Source organism: Apus apus, chromosome 18 (assembly GCF_020740795.1).
Source record: "Apus apus isolate bApuApu2 chromosome 18, bApuApu2.pri.cur, whole genome shotgun sequence".
Taxonomy (NCBI): Eukaryota; Metazoa; Chordata; class Aves; order Apodiformes; family Apodidae; genus Apus; species Apus apus.
In genome coordinates this window covers 789,523-807,051 of record NC_067299.1, presented here as the reverse complement: position 1 = coordinate 807,051, position 17,529 = coordinate 789,523, and the positions used below count along the sequence as shown (strand labels likewise).

At 57.3% G+C, this 17,529-nt stretch overlaps 1 protein-coding gene across 1 annotated transcript; it reads right to left on the bottom strand.

Moving 5' to 3' along the window:
• Positions 1-1,018: 1,018 nt before the first annotated feature.
• MMP28 (matrix metallopeptidase 28) lies at positions 1,019-14,811 on the bottom strand. The gene is made up of 8 exons (XM_051636081.1): positions 14,710-14,811; positions 8,981-9,060; positions 8,173-8,318; positions 6,271-6,492; positions 5,425-5,670; positions 4,836-4,985; positions 4,170-4,337; positions 1,019-2,864 (listed from the first exon to the last, which is right to left on the bottom strand). The coding sequence occupies exons 1-8, from the start codon at positions 14,809-14,811 to the stop codon at positions 2,455-2,457; spliced, it is 1,524 nt and encodes a 507-aa protein (XP_051492041.1). The 3' UTR covers positions 1,019-2,454.
• Positions 14,812-17,529: the final 2,718 nt, after the last annotated feature.

Below are 17,529 nucleotides of genomic sequence, written 5' to 3'. Positions count from 1 at the left end.
CTGACTGGAGGAGTCCGTGCCTGGTGTGCCCTGCCAAGGAGCCCAGCAGGAGAAAAAGACCCTTGTGATGCAGGACTTTCAGCCACAGCACCCAGCAGGGCTGACTGCATGATTCAGGGTGTGAGTCCATCTCCCCCAAGCCACCATAAGGTGTGGGGTGCAGGCGATGCAGCACAGTCACCCCCATCTCTGCCAGCACCGCCGTGCTTAGCCCAAGCCCTGGCAGCATCACCCCAAGTGCATGGCCCAGCAAACACTGCAGCAAACAAGGGAGAAACAGGAAACCCCAAAAATGGGAGAGGATTTGAGGTTGTCCCATTCCCAGCCTCCAGTCCCATGGCAGAAGGGACACCCTGCTCCCTCCTAAGGGGACACAAAAGGGAATAATTATCTACTGCTTCTCTGCAGGGCTGTGGGTGTGGAGTACCCCTGGGGTACAGACAGAGCCATAAATCCTCCCATCTCCAAAAGCAGCACATGGACCAACCATGAGTGGGGATGGAGGCACAAATGACCTCTCCGAATACAGGGGGTCCTTGGGGCAGAAGGCTGCCTGCTCGACAGGCAGCACAGGCAGGACACCCCAGAGTGTCCCAGCATTAAGCAAAGCAAACGGGAACAGCGAGGCAGGTTCCAGGGTACTGCCTGCCCCATGGGAGGCAAGGACTTGCCTCCACCAGCCAGGGCCAAGGTGGAGACCTGAAGGGTCCCCATCAGCATGAATTCATCCTCAGCAGTGCCAAAAAAAACCCTATTAACACACCTCCAAACTGGAGAAATCCTCAAAAATTTGGGACGAAGCAGGGAAGAGAGTTTCCATGTTTTCTTCACCATCAGCATCAGTCCCATCAGGGAGTTTTTGGAAGGCTCCATCCCCCCCATCTGATCCAGCAAGCAGGAAAGCTAAGGCCAAACTGAGCAAAGCCCACCCCAGCCCCAAGCACACACAGGCAGCTCAAATGCAGGCCTTGCTGGAACCAGGAGACTGTAACATGAAAACAAGCAGCAATCCCCACACTGCACATCCAGAGGCTCCTTTTATTTGCCACCAGGTCTCCAAGCCCTTGAGACTCCCTGGAAGGAGACTCCCTTATTATAATTCAATTCAAAACAAAGATGATGCAGCCCCAGCCCTTTGGCAACGCTGAAAATCCCCTGAGATTTTAAGCCATGAGCAGATGAAGTCACCCTGCCTGTGTCTGCAGGACTCGCTCAGACACCCTGGGAAGCAGATGGAGCTGCCTGTGCAGCTCCTGGCATGGCAGGGCCACCACAGCCCCGTGCCAAAGCCACCAGCCCCAAGCAGGGCACCCACTGCTGGGTCCGAGTCCTGGGAGACCCACCAGCGGAGCAGCAGCCCACCCCTGCACAACCCCAAGGTGGGAAAAATCCCCCCTTCTCTCAAGCCAAAGGCAGTTTTAAGGAAGCTGAGCCCAGTCCTGGTCAGCACCAACAGCTACTGGCATTTACTGCCACTGAATTCAAACCAGGAGACAATCAGTGGCCCTTTGAGGACGTGAGGGTGACTCGGTGCGCAGGAGCCAGCGGCGTTTCCAGGTGGGGAGCCTTTGGGAAAGGAATGAGGAATATGCAACCAAGCTGTCCTTGTGAGCCTACATGCACGGGCATGTCCGTCTGTCCTGCTCACCCTCTCCTCATCCCCACCTCCCCCGCTAATTTGTCAACCCTGTTCATCCACCTGTGGCAGAGGGGACTCAAAAACACGTTAATCCCGTCTCTTGCAGACAAAGCAGAGGACAGACACCTTCTCTGCACACAAGAAAGTCTGCCAGGTGAGCACAACCCTTACTAGACACCAGAGAACTCACCCAGGCTCCCAAACCCCTCAGAGAGCCAAGCTGCAGCGCTCCAGCTGCTTGGTGACAGGGTCACCAGCTCCACTGTAACTTCTCCTTCCTTCACCCCAAAGACGCTTCTACACCAAATCCCTCTGCTTTCTCCCCAAAAACATCTCTGAGCACATGACAGAACACAACACAGACCCCTATTTTTGTCCAAATACCTCTTTTCTTTTTGTTTGAACCAGGAAACATCATAAAACGACCCAAGCCACAAACCAAGCCCCTGTGAGGCACCTCCCTGCCTGACTGGGAAAACAAGCACAACAAACCCCAGTCCCGGCTTGAAGGAAATGCCTGACACTGTCCTGAGCAGGAACAGGACTGGGGCTGCACAGTCTCCATGGCTTATACCTTTTCTTGTTTTTTTTTAATATTGTCCTCCAAAGCTTCCAGCCCATGTGGCTGTGGCAGACCCACCACGGCTGATGACTGCCTCATGCCAGCAGCATCCCTGACGTGCCAGGGCATTGCTCCAACACGCCAATCTCTGCTAAACTGTCCTGGGACAGGAATCAGAGTCAAATAAAGATGGATGGGGGCAGTGGCGAGCAAGGTGGGGTTCAGCCCTGCAGGTGGTCCCGGCACGCTCTGCTCAGAAGATGACCTGCCCACCATTTGCGTCCCAGCAGCCCATCCAGGGCAGCTGGGTGGCCCATTTGCCAGTGGCCACCACCTGCAGCTTGGCCCGGTCGAACTGCCAGTACTGATCATCCCGGAAGAAGTAGATGAAGCCGTCGCGGTGGGTGAGGGCCCCCCCCGTGCCGGGGGGCAAGCCCTGCCAGTCCCGCAGGCCGCGGGGGTAGTAGGGCTCCATGGCCAGGGGCTCCGTGCCCAGGGGCTCCTCGCTCACCACGAAGTACTTGGGTCCTTTGAAGAGGACCAGGCGCCGGAGCTGCTGGAAGTAGAGCGCGGTGTCAGGGTGCCGGGGGAGGCCGCGGGCGCTGCACTTCTGGGGGAAACCAGCATCCAGGGTGGAGCCCGTGTAGCGCCAGCATCGGCCGCCTGGGGAGAACCAGGGAGAGGGGTCAGGGACCACCCCAACGGGGCCATCGTGTGCCCACCTCCAGGAGACAAGGAAGGACTTGGCCACGGGGCCAGGCTTCCAACCCGAAACATCTGTTCATGATATCCATCCCTCTGGAGACCCAACCAGCACCACTGTGGGGCTCACCCATGGACCAGGATGGAGGGTGAAACCGAGGCACAGCAGCTCAGCGGCTTGAAGGCACGGCCAGAAACTGCCAGGGACAGGGCAAGGCCACCACACTGTCCACTAGCCCATGCTGCTTCCTTGTAAGGCAAGGACGGACAGACCCAGACTCCCTTGGGGCTGGAAAAACTGAGACCAGGATGGCAGCCCTGTCCCCACACAGCCCTGTCCCCACAGCAGGCAGACAAAAGCCCCTTTCTGCTCTCCAGCCCCAGCCCCGGGCGGGAGGGAGCGGCAGGGGCTGGGCAGGGAGAGGGGCTTTGGGTCTCACCCAGCCCCAGTAACAAAGGTCCCTTTCTGAAGGGTCAGCGACTGGTTTCCATGAGAAGTCGGGGCTGCCCTGGCAGTGGGGCTGCCTGGTCTGACCTCCCTCTGTCTGTTGGGCTGCAGGAGCTCCTGGATGGTGTTCCAGCTCCCTGGGGCTTCTTGGCCCCAGCACAGGGATGCACGGGCACCAGGATCACCCCATGCTGGTCTCAGCTCCTGCAGCTTTGGGGAGTGCTTCTCTCCCAGGGACCCCAAAGGGCTTGGTGCATCCTGTTTTATTTTGAAACACAGGCCAGTGCTGCTCTCCTGAATGCTTTCAAGGGGAAACTGAGGCAGGCTGCTGGGGTCATTTGTCCAAGGCTACAGAGTTAATCCATGGTAGGCACCACACCCAGGGCTCCACTGGGTTTCAGTGCAGTGAGGACCCAGCAATGCCCCAGCTCTGCACTGGGACAGGACCAGTGGGAGGGGACAGGGAACACGGGCAGAAGATTGGACAAGGGGCAATGACTTTAAGCTGGAAGAGGGTATATTTAGGTTAGACATTAGGAAGAAATTCTTTAGTGTGAGGGTGGTGAGACCCTGGCCCAGGTTGCCCAGGGAAGCTGTGGCTGCCCCATCCCTGGCAGTGTTGAAGGGCAGGTTGGATGGGGCTTGGAGCAGCCTGGGCTGGTGGGAGGTGTCCCTGCCCATGCAGGGGGTTGGAGCTGGATGGTCTTGATGGTCCCTTCCAACCTAAACCCTTCTGGGATTCTCTGTGATGAAGACCTGGACAGCCAGGCCACAGGCAGCAGCCCCGAGGGGAAATCTCCTGCCCATGCCTCATGTACCTTTGAAAAAGTAGAACTTGTGGCTGAGCCGGGACCAGGCGCAGGCGTCGATGCCGGCGGGGAGGCCGGGCCAGCGTGTCTGCAGGGGCCGCGGGTCACTGGCGTTGCCACTGGCCAGCACCAGCCAGTAGTGGCTGCCCTTGAAGATGTAGAGGTTGTGATCCGCGTCTGTGGAGCAGAGGGGGTCCTGGGTGAGCAGTGAGAAACCTCATTCCACCTCCCAGCCACCACTCCCCTATGCCCCCCTCCTCCCTGCGCAGAGCCTCGGGGTTTGGTGCTCCCTTCTGCCTTTCCAGCCACCCCCTCAGCTTCATTCCTGGCCTCCACTCCAGCCTGGAGAGGACAGAAACTGACCACAGCTCCCTCTCTAGGCTGGTCTTTCACGGTTGAGCTCCTGCAGCAAGTAAGCCTTGCCACAGCCCAAGTTCTAGGATGCTTCCTGCTCTCCCAACACACCAAGCCATCACCATGTCCTGAAGATGCTCCACTCCATGGCAGCAGTGTCTCAGTGATGCTACCAGACCCAGGAGCAAAGATGGGGCTGTGGACCAGCCAAACCTGTCTCTCCCACCACTGGAGCTTATCAGAGCAGAAGCTGGGTGCTGTGGCACTGGGGTGAGGGGCAGGGAGACCTGTTTCAGGAGGGCTTTGTGGGCCAACACTCACCTGCAGTTATGGCATCGAAGAATGAGTGGCAGTAGTAGGTGCTGAGGCTTCTCTGCTGCTGGTCCTCACTGTAAAGGTCTGTGCTCCAGTCCTGGAAGTGAGTGAAGACCTTTCCTGGGAGCTGGACAGCAGAGCCTTTGGAGGGCTTCCCTGGGGTGGGGCAAGTGGTGGTGAGTTAAGGAGAAGGGGCAGGGAAAGGGCTTTCCCCAAAGCACTGCATGAGCATACGGCTGTGGATCCCTCCTAGGGTCCAAACATGTCTTGTCCCACTGTCTGCTTCCTGTCCCCTCTATACTGTGGTGGCAAAGACCCCTTGGTACCCCCAGAAAACATGCACCAGCATTTCCATGGCTGCAAATGAGCAGACAGCAAGTCCAGCCTTCCCTGACCTGGAGGACCTGGTACCCATCCCACATGTTCTACCGCATCTTCCTCCCCAAACACAAAGGGTTGGGGCCCATTCCCACTGTGCTCCTGGCATGTAGTCCTCCCCCCCTTGCAGGGACCTGCTCCCATCCCTGCTGCTTGCCCTCCATCCCAGGGAACAGCCCTGGAGAAACTGAGGGATACTTGGGGAAGCCAGGCTCACCGTACAAGTTCTGGACAGCCAAGATATCATCCCAGCTGAGGACAAAATCCTTGCTGAGCTTCTTGTAGTAGGGAGACATCAGGGCGCTCTTGGCAGGGGAGTGCTCCAGCCCCAGCGTGTGCCCCACCTCGTGTGCCACCACCACAAAGAGGTTGCGCCCTTTGCCGCTGCGCAGGGACCAGCGCTCGGCGCTGTCAAAGTGGGCTTCTCCGCGCCGCGGGAAGAAGGCGTGAGCCAGGGCACCTCCTGGGGACACGAGAGCCATCATGGACTGTGGGGCAGGACAGGCCCTCAGCTGCCAGCCAAGGGGTGGGCTGTGGGGGGCAGGGGGAGGTACATGCAGCTCTGGTTTGCTTAAATATGCATCAATTGTGTAGCCCTTTAGGAGGTCTCCTGAGAAAGAACAGCAGCTTCCCACAGCAGGTGCAACCCAAACCAGTTCTACCTTCTGCTCCTGAGCACGGGAGGTTTGTCTGCTCTGGGGTTTATGAGTTTGGTTTCTTGTCCCTGAGCGTGTCTGAGAGCCCCGTGCAGAAAGGCTTACGTGGAGGGCACAATCTCAGGTTTGGAGGATGCCATCAGGGTGGGGAGGGCTCCCCAAAGGCCATCAGCATGATCCCAGAAGGAGCACCTCAGCTGCCTCACTGCCAGCCCCCCAGTTGCAGAGCTGGGAGTGAGGGCCCCAAATCAGAAAGCAAACTGGTGCAAACTGGGAGATGTCCTTGGGTGGAGGGACTGGCAGGGCAGAGCCTTGCTTTCACCACCCACTGCCACCCCAGCCCTCTTCCCTGCCGGGGAAGAGCCCACGTTGAAAAAGAAAAGCTTACGAGGAGAAGTGACCAGCACCTGGCCCGTCGAAGGCGTTGTTGAGTCCATCGTTGTGGTCCCCATGGAAGAAGGTGAGGCGGATGTCAGCAGGGCCGTCCCGTGCCTCCCAGAACACCAGGGAGGACACGTTGCTCCAGAGCTGGAAGGCGGCGCTCACGGCCAAGCGCACCTGGCGCGGCGGCAGGTAGGGCGGCCAGTTCACCACCCGGTAGGTCAGGTGCCGCTTGTACCACCGCCCGCCTGCAAGAGGGGCAAGATCAGCACCACGGCGGGGACTCGGACTCGTTCTTCCACCAGGGGGCTGCCTGGCTGGAGGGAAGCTTCCTGGTGCTGCCAGAAGCCACGGCTCTTCCAAGCCCAAGCTGAAGACAACTCAGGTGTCCCACCAGCGGCCTCAGCCCCCTGCACTGGCAGCGGGACCCATGAAATCCCTCTAAAGTGCCACCACCAGATCCCACCAAACCCTAAGAGAGAGGCCAAAACCTGCTCAAGGAGAGAAGAAGCTGGGGCCAAGCCAAGGAGCAGTGGGAGGGATGCCCTCCCAGCCCCACGGTGGCCACCAGGGCCAGGCTGACCAGCTGAGAGACAAACCAGGGTGGGACCTTGCCCACATGCCAGGGTGTGAGTGTGCCCAAAGCCAGCGGTGACACAGCAGCTGCCAGCAGAGCTCCTGCTGGGACAGGGGTGGATAACAAAGCACTTTGCTGGCTCAGCTGCAGCAGCTTCCTGCTCCAAGAAGGATAAACAGCCAACTGAGCACAAAGCCCCCAGCCTTCCTGTCCAGTGCCACCAGCCCTGTGGGCATGCCCTGCCTCCCCGCCAGCCTGTGGGCACCCAAATTGTTTAGAAATTTCTTCTTTAGGAAGAAATTCTTTGCTGTGAGGCTGGTGAGACCCTGGCCCAGGTTGCCCAGGGAAGCTGTGGCTGCCCCATCCCTGGCAGTGTTGAAGGGCAGGTTGGATGGGGCTTGGAGCAATCTGGGCTGGTGGGAGGTGTCCCTGCCCATGCAGGGGGGTTGAACTAGATGATCTTTAAGGTCCCTTCCAACCCAAACCAGTCTGGGATTCCATGATTCTATGACATGGAGCTGTTGCCATTAGCTGGCTGCTCCCTGGCCTGCTGCCATGGGGTCTCCAGCACCAGAACACCACAGCAAAGCCCAGGATGGGGCCTGCAAGGGTGATGCTGCACACCAGGGTTTGGGAAGGAAAGGAGGAGAACAATGAGGCTGTCTCCTGGGGCCACCCATCACCAGCCCTGCCAGATGCAGACAGCCTGACACAGCACAGAGCCCTTCCTTAATCTCCCCTTCATTTTTCCCATGTCCTCAGCACAGCTGGCCCCAGCCCTCTTGCTCTCTAGGAATCCAGTTACTCACCCACAAGCCCAGGAGGCAGCTCATGAGAGACAAGAGGCCCAATCCTGGATACCCAGGAACAAGAGAGGTTGCTCAGAGCAGAGTTAAACCCCTTAATGTGGGTGAAACAACCACCCATGGACAGGCAGCCCAACACCAGCAAGTTGTGTGGTTACTGCTGGGTGACCAGCACACATCAGATGTCTCAAGGCTCAACAGAGCCTGGAGGTAACTTCACTGTGTGCCAGCCCCTGCCCTCTGGACTGTGCCACCATGGCTGTGCCCAGGACCATGGTGACCTGATAGCTCCCTGGGAGATGTCCTGTCTCCCTCAAGAGCAGTAAACCACCCCACCCCCAGAGAGCCAAATTTCTCCACAAGTGGGAGTCACACCTCTTCCATCACTGCTGACATCGAGCCACGCAGAGCAACTAAAAATAAAAGAGTTTTAAAATAAAGTTGTGCAAAGGCCAGGCGGGTCCTGGCACGGAGGCTGTGCTGGCTGCTCCTCCAGGAGCCAGGATGGAAGAGCAGGACGCCCAGCACCCCGGGCTGGTGCTCACCGTGCTGGGCGCTGCGGCGGCGGCGCGGGGCGGCAGGCGCCCGGTGTGCCCCGTCCCCCGTCCCACACCGCGGCAGGGACATCTGGTGCAGCGTGGGGGCATCCAGGAGCCCGCTGGGAGGGAGGTGGGTCACCTGCTGGAACTCCCTGGAAAAGGAAGGGACATGTCAGCACCCACAGCCTGACACCCCCTGGGGTTTTTGGTTGCGTTTGTGCCGGGTGTCCGGTCTGAGCCACCAGGGCTTTCACCCAGCGAGCTTCACGCCCTGCCGGCAGGAACACATCCAGGTGACAAAACAAGAACAATCTGCCTCTGCAACCGCACCCGAGCTGTGAGCCATCCCAGCAGGGCAAAAGCTGGCAGGGGAGCCTAAAAACCGGCCTTTCCCAGCTGCTAACCCCAGTTGTTGGACTTTGCACTTGACTTTGCCCAGGGTCAGGCCAGGGATGCTCCCAGCACCAGTGTGACCTCGTTAGGAGAAGTCCCCGCAGGGGCTGCCAGCTCCCTGCCAGCTCCCTGCCAGCTCCCTGCCAGCTCCCAGCCAGCTCCCTGCCAGCTCCCAGCCCTGCCCAGCCCCGGCCCGGCCGCAGATCCTGCGGGATCACGGGGCCATAAAAGGCAAAGGCGGGCGGCCGCAGCCTCGCGCTGGGGCTCCAGAAGGGACCGGTTGTGCTTCACCATCCGACCGTGAGAGACAGCGCCCGCTGCACACACACCCCAGCTGCAAAAGGCCCCCCCGAGCTCCAGCAGCTCCCGCCCAGCCCCAGGTGCTGCGTTTCTGCTGCAGCTTTAAAGGGAAGGCTCGTACCTCAGCGCCCGGGCGAACTCGGCGGGGCTGCGCCTGCCCGGCCCCCGCTCGCCGAAGTAGCCGTATTTCTCCAGGAACAGCTGCAAGGAGAGACGTGGGAATCCCAGCTCAGAGCACGGGAAGGCGTTTGCTCACGTTGGCTTGGGAAGGGGGGGTGGAAAAAAAGGAGATGGGATGGGAAACTGCTGCAAATCCGGGGCCGTGCAGAAATGCCTGGTTATCTTTTTCTTACAAGCTCTGCACCCCAGGCAGCCAACACTTCCTGCGGGTGCCAAGGCGATCTGGTCTGTATATTTGCATCATGAGACTTGGGAAAACCTCGACTAAGCCCATAATTTTTTATGGCTCTTGGGTTTTTTTGTCCACCACACGACAGAGGCGTAGGAGGAAACATCAGATCAAAAAATCCCTGCTGCCTTGTCATCCGCAGCCAGAGGCTACCAAACCCACTCTAATCACCTCGGGTGAATCAAGGCAATGATTAAAATAAAGGCTAAAGTGCTGTGGACAGGGTGGGGTGAGATGGGGTCAGGCTGCAGCCTCCCCCCACAGGACGTGGAGACACTCGGGGCAATCTGCTCTGCCAAACCATTCTTCTTCTTATCGGCCATTTGCATGGATGGAGACTGTCGCTCTGAACTTGCTCCAACACATAAATGGCACGTTACAGAAAATAAACTGCTTCCCTCAGCCCAGCCTGTGCCTCCAGCCTCCGGAGGGGCTGCAGGGGCTGCAGGGGGGGTGCAGGAATGCTCCACGCCCGCCTTGTCTGCGGGAGACAAACAAGCCACCCAGCATCCTGTTAGTGCAAGGGAGTCAAAGTAAAGAGGAATAAAAAAGGGAAAGTGGCTGCTTTGTTTCCTGCATCCCAAAGGAGAGATGGGCCAAGCACCAGTAATGCCACACTCTGCCCTGGAATGGCTGCTGTCCACTGCAAAATCTGCTTTTGAAGCCTCATCCCTCCCTGCCCATCTCAGGGTGTTACCCTGCACACTGTGCCACCCCTGACATCCACCGCTGGCAGGTGACTGAATTCCCTGCAGCACCAGCAGCATCATCCCTCCTGGGCTGTGCCTTGCCAGTCATCAGGCAGGGAGCAGGAATGGTGTCTGGATCTGGCAGCCCCGGGATGTGTCAGGGCCTCTCCTCCTCCTGCCCAAACCCTTCTCTTGCCATCAACAGTCACCTCCACATCATCCCCAAACACGTCACCCTCCGCACCCGCCACGTCCCCGCGGGCAGAGCAGGCAGCTGCCACGTGCTGTCTGCCCACGGGGAGCCCCTTGGGGAGCCCTCCCTGCCCCCTTCCCAGATCCCATCTCCTCCAACCGTGGAGCTGCCCTCTTGCCCCAGACAGGGAAATGCTCTTTTCCATACAATGGGAAAAGAAAAACAGCAGGAAACCAAGAGCTGAGCATTTATGTGAGAATGCTCAGCTGCCCCTCTGCAGGGGGGAGGGCGTAAAGGAAAGCTCTGGCTCCCTGGAAGCCAGCAATGGGGCAGAAAAGTCTTTGGGGCTGCAGAGGGGTCAGTGGGAGGATGGTTTGGGGGAGATAGAGGAGCCCTTTCCATCTCAGGGCTCTGGTCACAACCCTGGAAAAGATCTCTGCTGAGAGTTAAAGCCAAGGAAACACCTTGCCTTTGACCACAGGCATCCCAGATGGAAGACAGCCAACTGCAAATACAATTAGGCCTCCCTCCCTGGAAACTGGGATAACAAGAGAGCAGAGACAGCAGGCTCCAGTCCTGTCTGCCCTCCCCTCCAGACACTCAGCTTCTGGCACCTTTCCACCAGTTAAGTATCAGAGAAACCTCACATTGGGCTCCCATTGACCGCGGTCATCTTGGCTCCACCTGAATACAAGCTCCATCTCTCCTCCCAACCCCTGACAGCAGAGGGCAGGTGAGTGCTTCGTGCTGCAGTTACAGGGGAGCCCAGCTGCACCTCCAAGGTCTTCTCTTTTTTTGAGCAGGAGACAACAGCAACCGTGTGAGGCAGCCCAGGCAGGTCCTCAGCCTTGGTGGCCAGCAGCCCCAGGCTCCACCTCACATCGATTCACCTCCACGACGGACAAGGGGGAAGCTGCAGCTCTGGCTTTTCAGCCTCAGTTTCCCCCCACAGCACAGCCAAAGCAGAGCTGACCCCCGGGCACGCTCTGGCACGGCCGCAGCAGGAGCTGTTCCCGGGGTCGCTGCCTGTGGGAGCTGCTGCCTTTGGAAGATCTCCAGGCATTTAAAAACGCTCGTTTCTTTCTGCTCACCCGAGCTGCATTCCTGCCTGCAGGCACAAACCCTTCAACAGAGTCCTTGTATCTCTTGTTTAAGTGTGTGTATAAGTATCTATATAAATATTATAGATACAGACACACAAGAAGGGAGATTAGCAAGTACAGAGCTTGGTTGTCCTCCCACTAAAAAAACAGCAGCTCATTCTGTATGTTAATGAGAGGCTGATTAAAACCCCCCCAGCCCCCTCTCACTGCTGTGATGCTCCCCCACTCTGTCTAATCTGGTCCTGAGGGAATTTCCTCTCCCACTGACCCACCCCTCCTGAAAAGGCTTCTTTAGCAGCAAATTATCTCCTTGCCACCAAAGATGTGGCGCTGGGGAAATCCCCTGCCCAGTGTCTTTTAAGCTCCTTTAGTTTCCACCTGGATCTCCTGGAGCTGCGAGGGTGCAGGCCAGGGCTGCAGCAGGTCTAACAAAAACCCCTCCTGGTTCCAGTAACCCAGATCTTTGGGATGCTGACATGGAGCTACCCCCTGCCTCCCCGTCTGCTGATGCTCTGGGACAGGAACAATAAATATTGCATCACTTGAAGGGAAACAACCGCCATGAACTGCACTGGGCCTGGTGCTCCTGGAGCTGGCAGGTGGCTCTGCCTGCCTGTGTGCTGAGCACAGGAACACCCAGCAGCGGTTCCTGCAGCTCCCCCTTGCCTGTGGCACCAGCTGGCAGCTTTGCCCCGGCTCCTTCCCTGGGCAGCGAGGGGCTGCACCAGCCAGCAACATCCAGTGGCTCCCAAACCAGCCAGATGTGACCCACAGCACTTTGGGGAAAAGGGGAAAACACCACACTTGGCCAGACCTTCCCCTGCGAATACCAGAGCGGCTGACAAACCAGTCTGGTCACGCAGCCTGGTTGTGCTTTCATGTCTGAGGAGAGAAAGGAACCAAGAGGCTCAGGCTTCGCCCTCAGCCCCTCGTCTGGCGGGCTTCACTGCCCTAACAAGTGGGGATTGTTTTGGGATGAACAGGGCTGTTCAGGCTGCGTGACTCACGGGGCTGTGAATCCCACCGGGAGCACTTGACACATCCCTGCTCTCAGCAGGGACCCAGGGCCAGGTTGTGCACACCTGGCAGAGCCCAGCTCTGCCTCTCTGGGTTGACAGCACCTGAGTGATTCCTCATCCTCTCCCCCACTCCTTGCATTGCCCAGCTAGAGCTGAACAGCAGGAATTTTTTCCCAGGAAAAAGGTTTTCTTCCTCTTCTTTCAATCTGAAGTGGGGATCCCAGCTGACCCTGAGCCCCACCACATGCTGGGTGCTACCCAGAAGACTCTCACTCCAGCCAGGCTGTGATCCAAATCCAGCATCCCAAGTGCCTGCCTGCTCCATAGAGGAGCTCATCTGGACACTGGAGCATCACTCAGCACAAGCACAGCTCAGAGCCAAGGCCAAGTGTAGCCTCTGGGCTTCTGAGGCAGGAACATCAGACACCAAGTGTTACTGCAAGAGAGGGAGAGGAAGGGCAGGATGGAACAAAAAAGTTTTTTTAAATAATCCAAAATGAGAATGTCTCGGTCACTTGGTCTCGCTCTCCGTTTCCATTCCCTGCTTTGCTTAAATTTCTACCCAATTTTTTCTTCCCATCACAACAGACCTGTAGCTTCTCACGCAAAATGCTACAGGGACTTTATTGTCCTATGTCCTTGGCACCACCAGCACTTGGCCACGCTCTTCACTCCCCTCATGGGGTGAGGTCGCACTCACGTGCCAGGGATTTTACACAGTTCTCCAGGATCAGGGAAACCCGGGCATTACCACACACCCAACTGCTGTCCAAGCACAGCACAGCCAGAACACAGGTCTGCCAAACTACATGCTCTCCAGCATTGGACCTCCTCCTATCTCAAGCCTGCAGATAATAAGATGGTTTAACACACAAATGTTTCAAATTAAATTTCCAAACTTTAGCTTTTTTTTTTCTTTTCTTTTCTTTTTTTTTTGGGTGGGGGAGCTGCAGTTGATACAAATGCAGTGCAAAAAAGGGCATAAGCCAGGAAAGTAAGACAACTGGACATTTTATCAGACTTCTGCATCTAAGTTTACAGAACCCATTGTTGCTAACTTTGGCTATTTTAAAAGCAATAAAAAAAGCCTTAGCAGCAAAGGCTGGCAGTGCTCTGAAAGCCACAAGCAACTAGAACTACTTGATGTTATGTGAGAACTTCAGCTTCCTCTTAAAAGCAAAATCAACTGCTCAGTTTATTCAGGCAAGCTTTCCTACTCTAGTCCCTGTACATTTCCATTGCCCACATCGTGCCAAGGCCCCTGGCCAGCACAGCACATCACACTGGGGAAACTGAGGCAGGGAGACAGGAAAGTCACCTGCCCAGCACCCCTTGCTTGGGATCTGCCACGATCACGGGTCCTGCCCTGAGGCTTCAAGGGAAAAGTTCTCAGCAGTCACCAGTGAGGAAGCAAAAGGCAGATAGGCCCTTTCAAAGCTCTGAACCCCAAGGAGCTGGTTTATCTTTTTAGAGTAAATTTTAAATTAGCACTTTTCTGAGCGTTAAGAACTTTGCAGATTATTTTTTCTCCAGGTGGCACGAGGGGCTGGGCTGAAGTTTGTGCACACCAGGACAAGCACACCTATAAATCACATCTTTCAAGCAGCATCTCCCAGCACAAGAAGCCTGCACATTAAAACAAGCCTTTCAGCACTTCCATGCTCTTTTCATCTTAAAGCATGTGAAAAATCCCAATTAATCCACCAGGACTTGCTGGGGGTTTAAAACCAAGCATCTGTGCAAACACACACTGGATCAATGCCTAGACAAGAAAAAAAAAAAATCCCCCAGGTGAACCTTTGCTCACCAGCCAAATCTCAGCTCGTCCTCCCAAAGCAAGCGGGAACGGATGGCGGCGGCGTGACAATGACACGGGGACAAGCAGAAGAAAGCCAAGCAGAGGTGACAGGGACAGCCCTGCGAGAGGCAGGGCAGGAGGGCTGGCTTTTGTCCCATCCTGGTTCGCCGGGAGATGGGCAGGCTGCCGAGCGCAAGACTTCTATTGTTGTCAGGGCTGCGCGGAGGGGGGGGCTGCAGATGTGCAGCACCGCTGGGCACACAGCGCCCGGCACAGCAGGCGGGAGCACACGCCGCGGCACCGCGGGCACGGCCCGACAGCAAAGCCCGTCTGCGGGGCGGCGGGCCCAGGCACCCGCGGGCTCGGCGGGGCCACCGGCCACCGGGGGGCTGCACTCCCGCCTGCCCGCCCGCACCCGGGCCATGGGCACACGCGGGATGCACGCGTGTCAGGCACCCGTGGGCGTGCACCGCTGGTGTGAACGTACCTGGGGGTGTGCGCGGGCACCCCCATGGCACACACGTCCATGGCACGGGCACACCCATGGCACACACCCCCCCCTATGGCACGGGCACACCGGGGCGATGTCCGGGCAGCAACTCCCCCCATCCCGCCCCCCGGTCCCGCTCCCGCTCCTACCTCCGCCCGCCGCCGCTGCCCGGGTCCCGGGCCGGGCCGCGCCGCCGCCAGCAGCCCCAGGGCCAGGGCGGCCCGCAGCGCCCGCACCGCCCGCTGCCCCATCCCGCGCCGAGCCGCGCCGAGCCGCCCCGCACCGCCCCGGCCCCTCCCCGCCCCGGCCCGCCCCGGCAGAGGGCCGGGCTCCGCGGCTGCCCCGTGCTCCCCGGCGGGGATCGGGCATCTCCAGCCCGCTTTCCCAGCAAGGCGCTGCCCCTTCCGCCCCGTCCCTCGGGGGAGTGCAGGGAGTCATGAAGCTTGGAGCAACCTGGGCTAACAGAAGGTGTCCCTGCCCGTGGCAAGGGAGGTAGACCTAGGTGATCTTTAAGGTCCTTCCAACCCAAACCCTTCTGTGATCCTTCTTTGGTGTCCCCCGTGCAGCAGCTCTGCCCTGCTCCCAGCCCCGATGGGCACGGAGAACTCACCTGTCCCTCGGCGCAGGTCAGGGTGTCCTGCTGCAGGTGCCCCCTCTCCGGGCGGGATGAGGAGCAGAGCACAGGCAGGCTGGGGTGCTGGGACAAACCTGCTGCTGGTGGCATCTGGGCTTGAAGCTGGGGGAAAGAGAGAAAAACAGACCAGCTTTTTCTGAACCTGTGCTTACCTGTGGCCCAGACCCCACAGGTTCAGGGGGGGCCAGCACGAGCCCTGCAGGAGGCTGGGCAGCCAACACAGCCCCTCTTCAGAGGCCTGGCACAACCCACCCCACACATAGCAGCACGCTGCCAAGCTCTGCAACAGAACTCCCCACTCAGGGCTGTTGGTTTGCACTGTTTATGCTTAAATTTCCCTCCTAGGTGTGGGACTTTGTCACCCGTGGAGACAACAAGGGCTGTGGAGCACTCAAGGCAACGTGGTGCCAGTTCAGCACTGCAGTTCTCCTGCAGCTCCTACACGGCTGATCTTGCAGTTTCCACCTTCCACAGGTCAACAGCTCTGTTCACTCCCCGCAGGATTCAGTTTGACTATTTTGTTTTAATTTGACTAAAGCAAAAGGATGTTTTGATTCTGCTTAGGTTCTAGGGAAAAAAATAGGATGTGACTTATCTCTGCTTTTGTTTTCATGCCAGCTTCAACCACACACCTCTTTTAAAGCTCACAGGCCTCTTCCTCTTCTTTTTAGCTGTGCCAAAATCCAAAGTTACAGGAGCATCTGTTGAGTGCAGCTTGAAGAGATTCACAGGGATCCTGTAACATGTTGCTTTTCAGCTGGACAGGGATGAGCACGTAGGGAAGGCAGGCAGGATTCGAAGGAGAAAGGGATCTACAGAACATGGCAAAATAAGGAAGTGGCTGAGCCACGAGGAGAAAAATACAGCAGGGAGAGCTAGAGAAGGTTCCACCTGGGCTGGAGCACTGAGCGGGGGGCTGGGGGAGCCCGGGGGGCAGCTGGCAGGGAGCGGCTGGTGCCAGGAAGGCTCAGCCCGGCGGCTCCGGGGGCAGCTCAGCCCGGCACTTCCTTTCAAAACAAGAGCAGCTCCGTCTGCAAACGCACCCGTGTTTGGTTCGTATCTAGGAAGTGACTGATCCATCTGCTCTTCCACTTAAGAAGATGGATGATGAGAAAGTGACTGGCTGGGCTCCAGCAGGAGCAGGAAACTCCCTCCTCTGCTCCTGACGCAGGGAAGTGTCTGGGAGGGCACCTGCAGCCCCCAGAGCAGCCAGCTTTCCAACCAGGTGGGTTTTTGATACTCAGATGGAGAATTCAGCCCAGCCTTGGAGATGCCAGATCCCAGTCCTCTGCAGACTTTTGGCTGGCAGTGTGGAGGTGTTTATCCAGCTGCTGTAATCAGAATGGTATCAGGAACAGAGGAGCTATCTTGTGAAAGGTGAACAGATTTCCAGACCTTTCAGCATTAGGTAAAAACTCAGAAATGGGGCAGAAGAAAGAGTTTAAATCCCTGCAATTCTACCCCAAAAGCAAAATTTGAGAACTTAAGCCTATGACAAATCCTTGACACAAGCTTTGCTAAAAAACCCAACATTCTCAGCAGATCCTGATAAACATCCATAGAAGGTCCAGTCACCTAAACATTCCTGATCTCTTGGGGTCTAGGCAAAATCCCATCTGCCTTGAATTTAATGCAAAAGGTCTCAGTGCAGCCAGTTGCCTTGATTTCTAAATCCTTTCCTAGGATGCCTCCACAGCTTGAGCTTGGAGATCCAGAGGGTTCCTAAGTTAATAACATTATTCTATCAACCTGAAAACATCATGGAGAACTAAATGCTGTTACCACAGACACAGAGTCTAGAATCACAAGGGCTTCTTCACTAGCAGGGCTGCAGTGCAGAGCAGGGCAGTTGAACCCCTCATGAATCAGCTCCTGCTTCCAGAGGTGAGCCTCAAGAGTTGTTTATAAACCATCATTATGAAACAGCACTTCAGTGACGTGACATTTCTTGGAGCAGCTTTTCATGTTTACCACAGCTAATAAGCAAATAGCAACAGCATTACTCCTCCATGGCAGTTTCTACCCAGGATGGATGTGATGCACAAGAACTGCTGGTTAGAAATCTTGAATGCTTTGCACTAAGAACGCGTTCAAGTTGTTCCATTTCACCCACTCGAGACAACAGTCACTCTTGGAATGTTTGCTGCTCAGCAGCAGCTGCAGCCCTGGGGAGCAGCAGGATGGCTGCCATTGGTGGCAATGCCAGAGACACTGGCCCTGCTGCTGAAGGGAGGCCAGATCTGGGACCACTTTGGTTAGGATCAGACAGGTACAGTCATGGAATCAGCAGCAACCCCAGCCAGCAAGAGGCCAGGTCTTTCCAGAGGCATGAGAA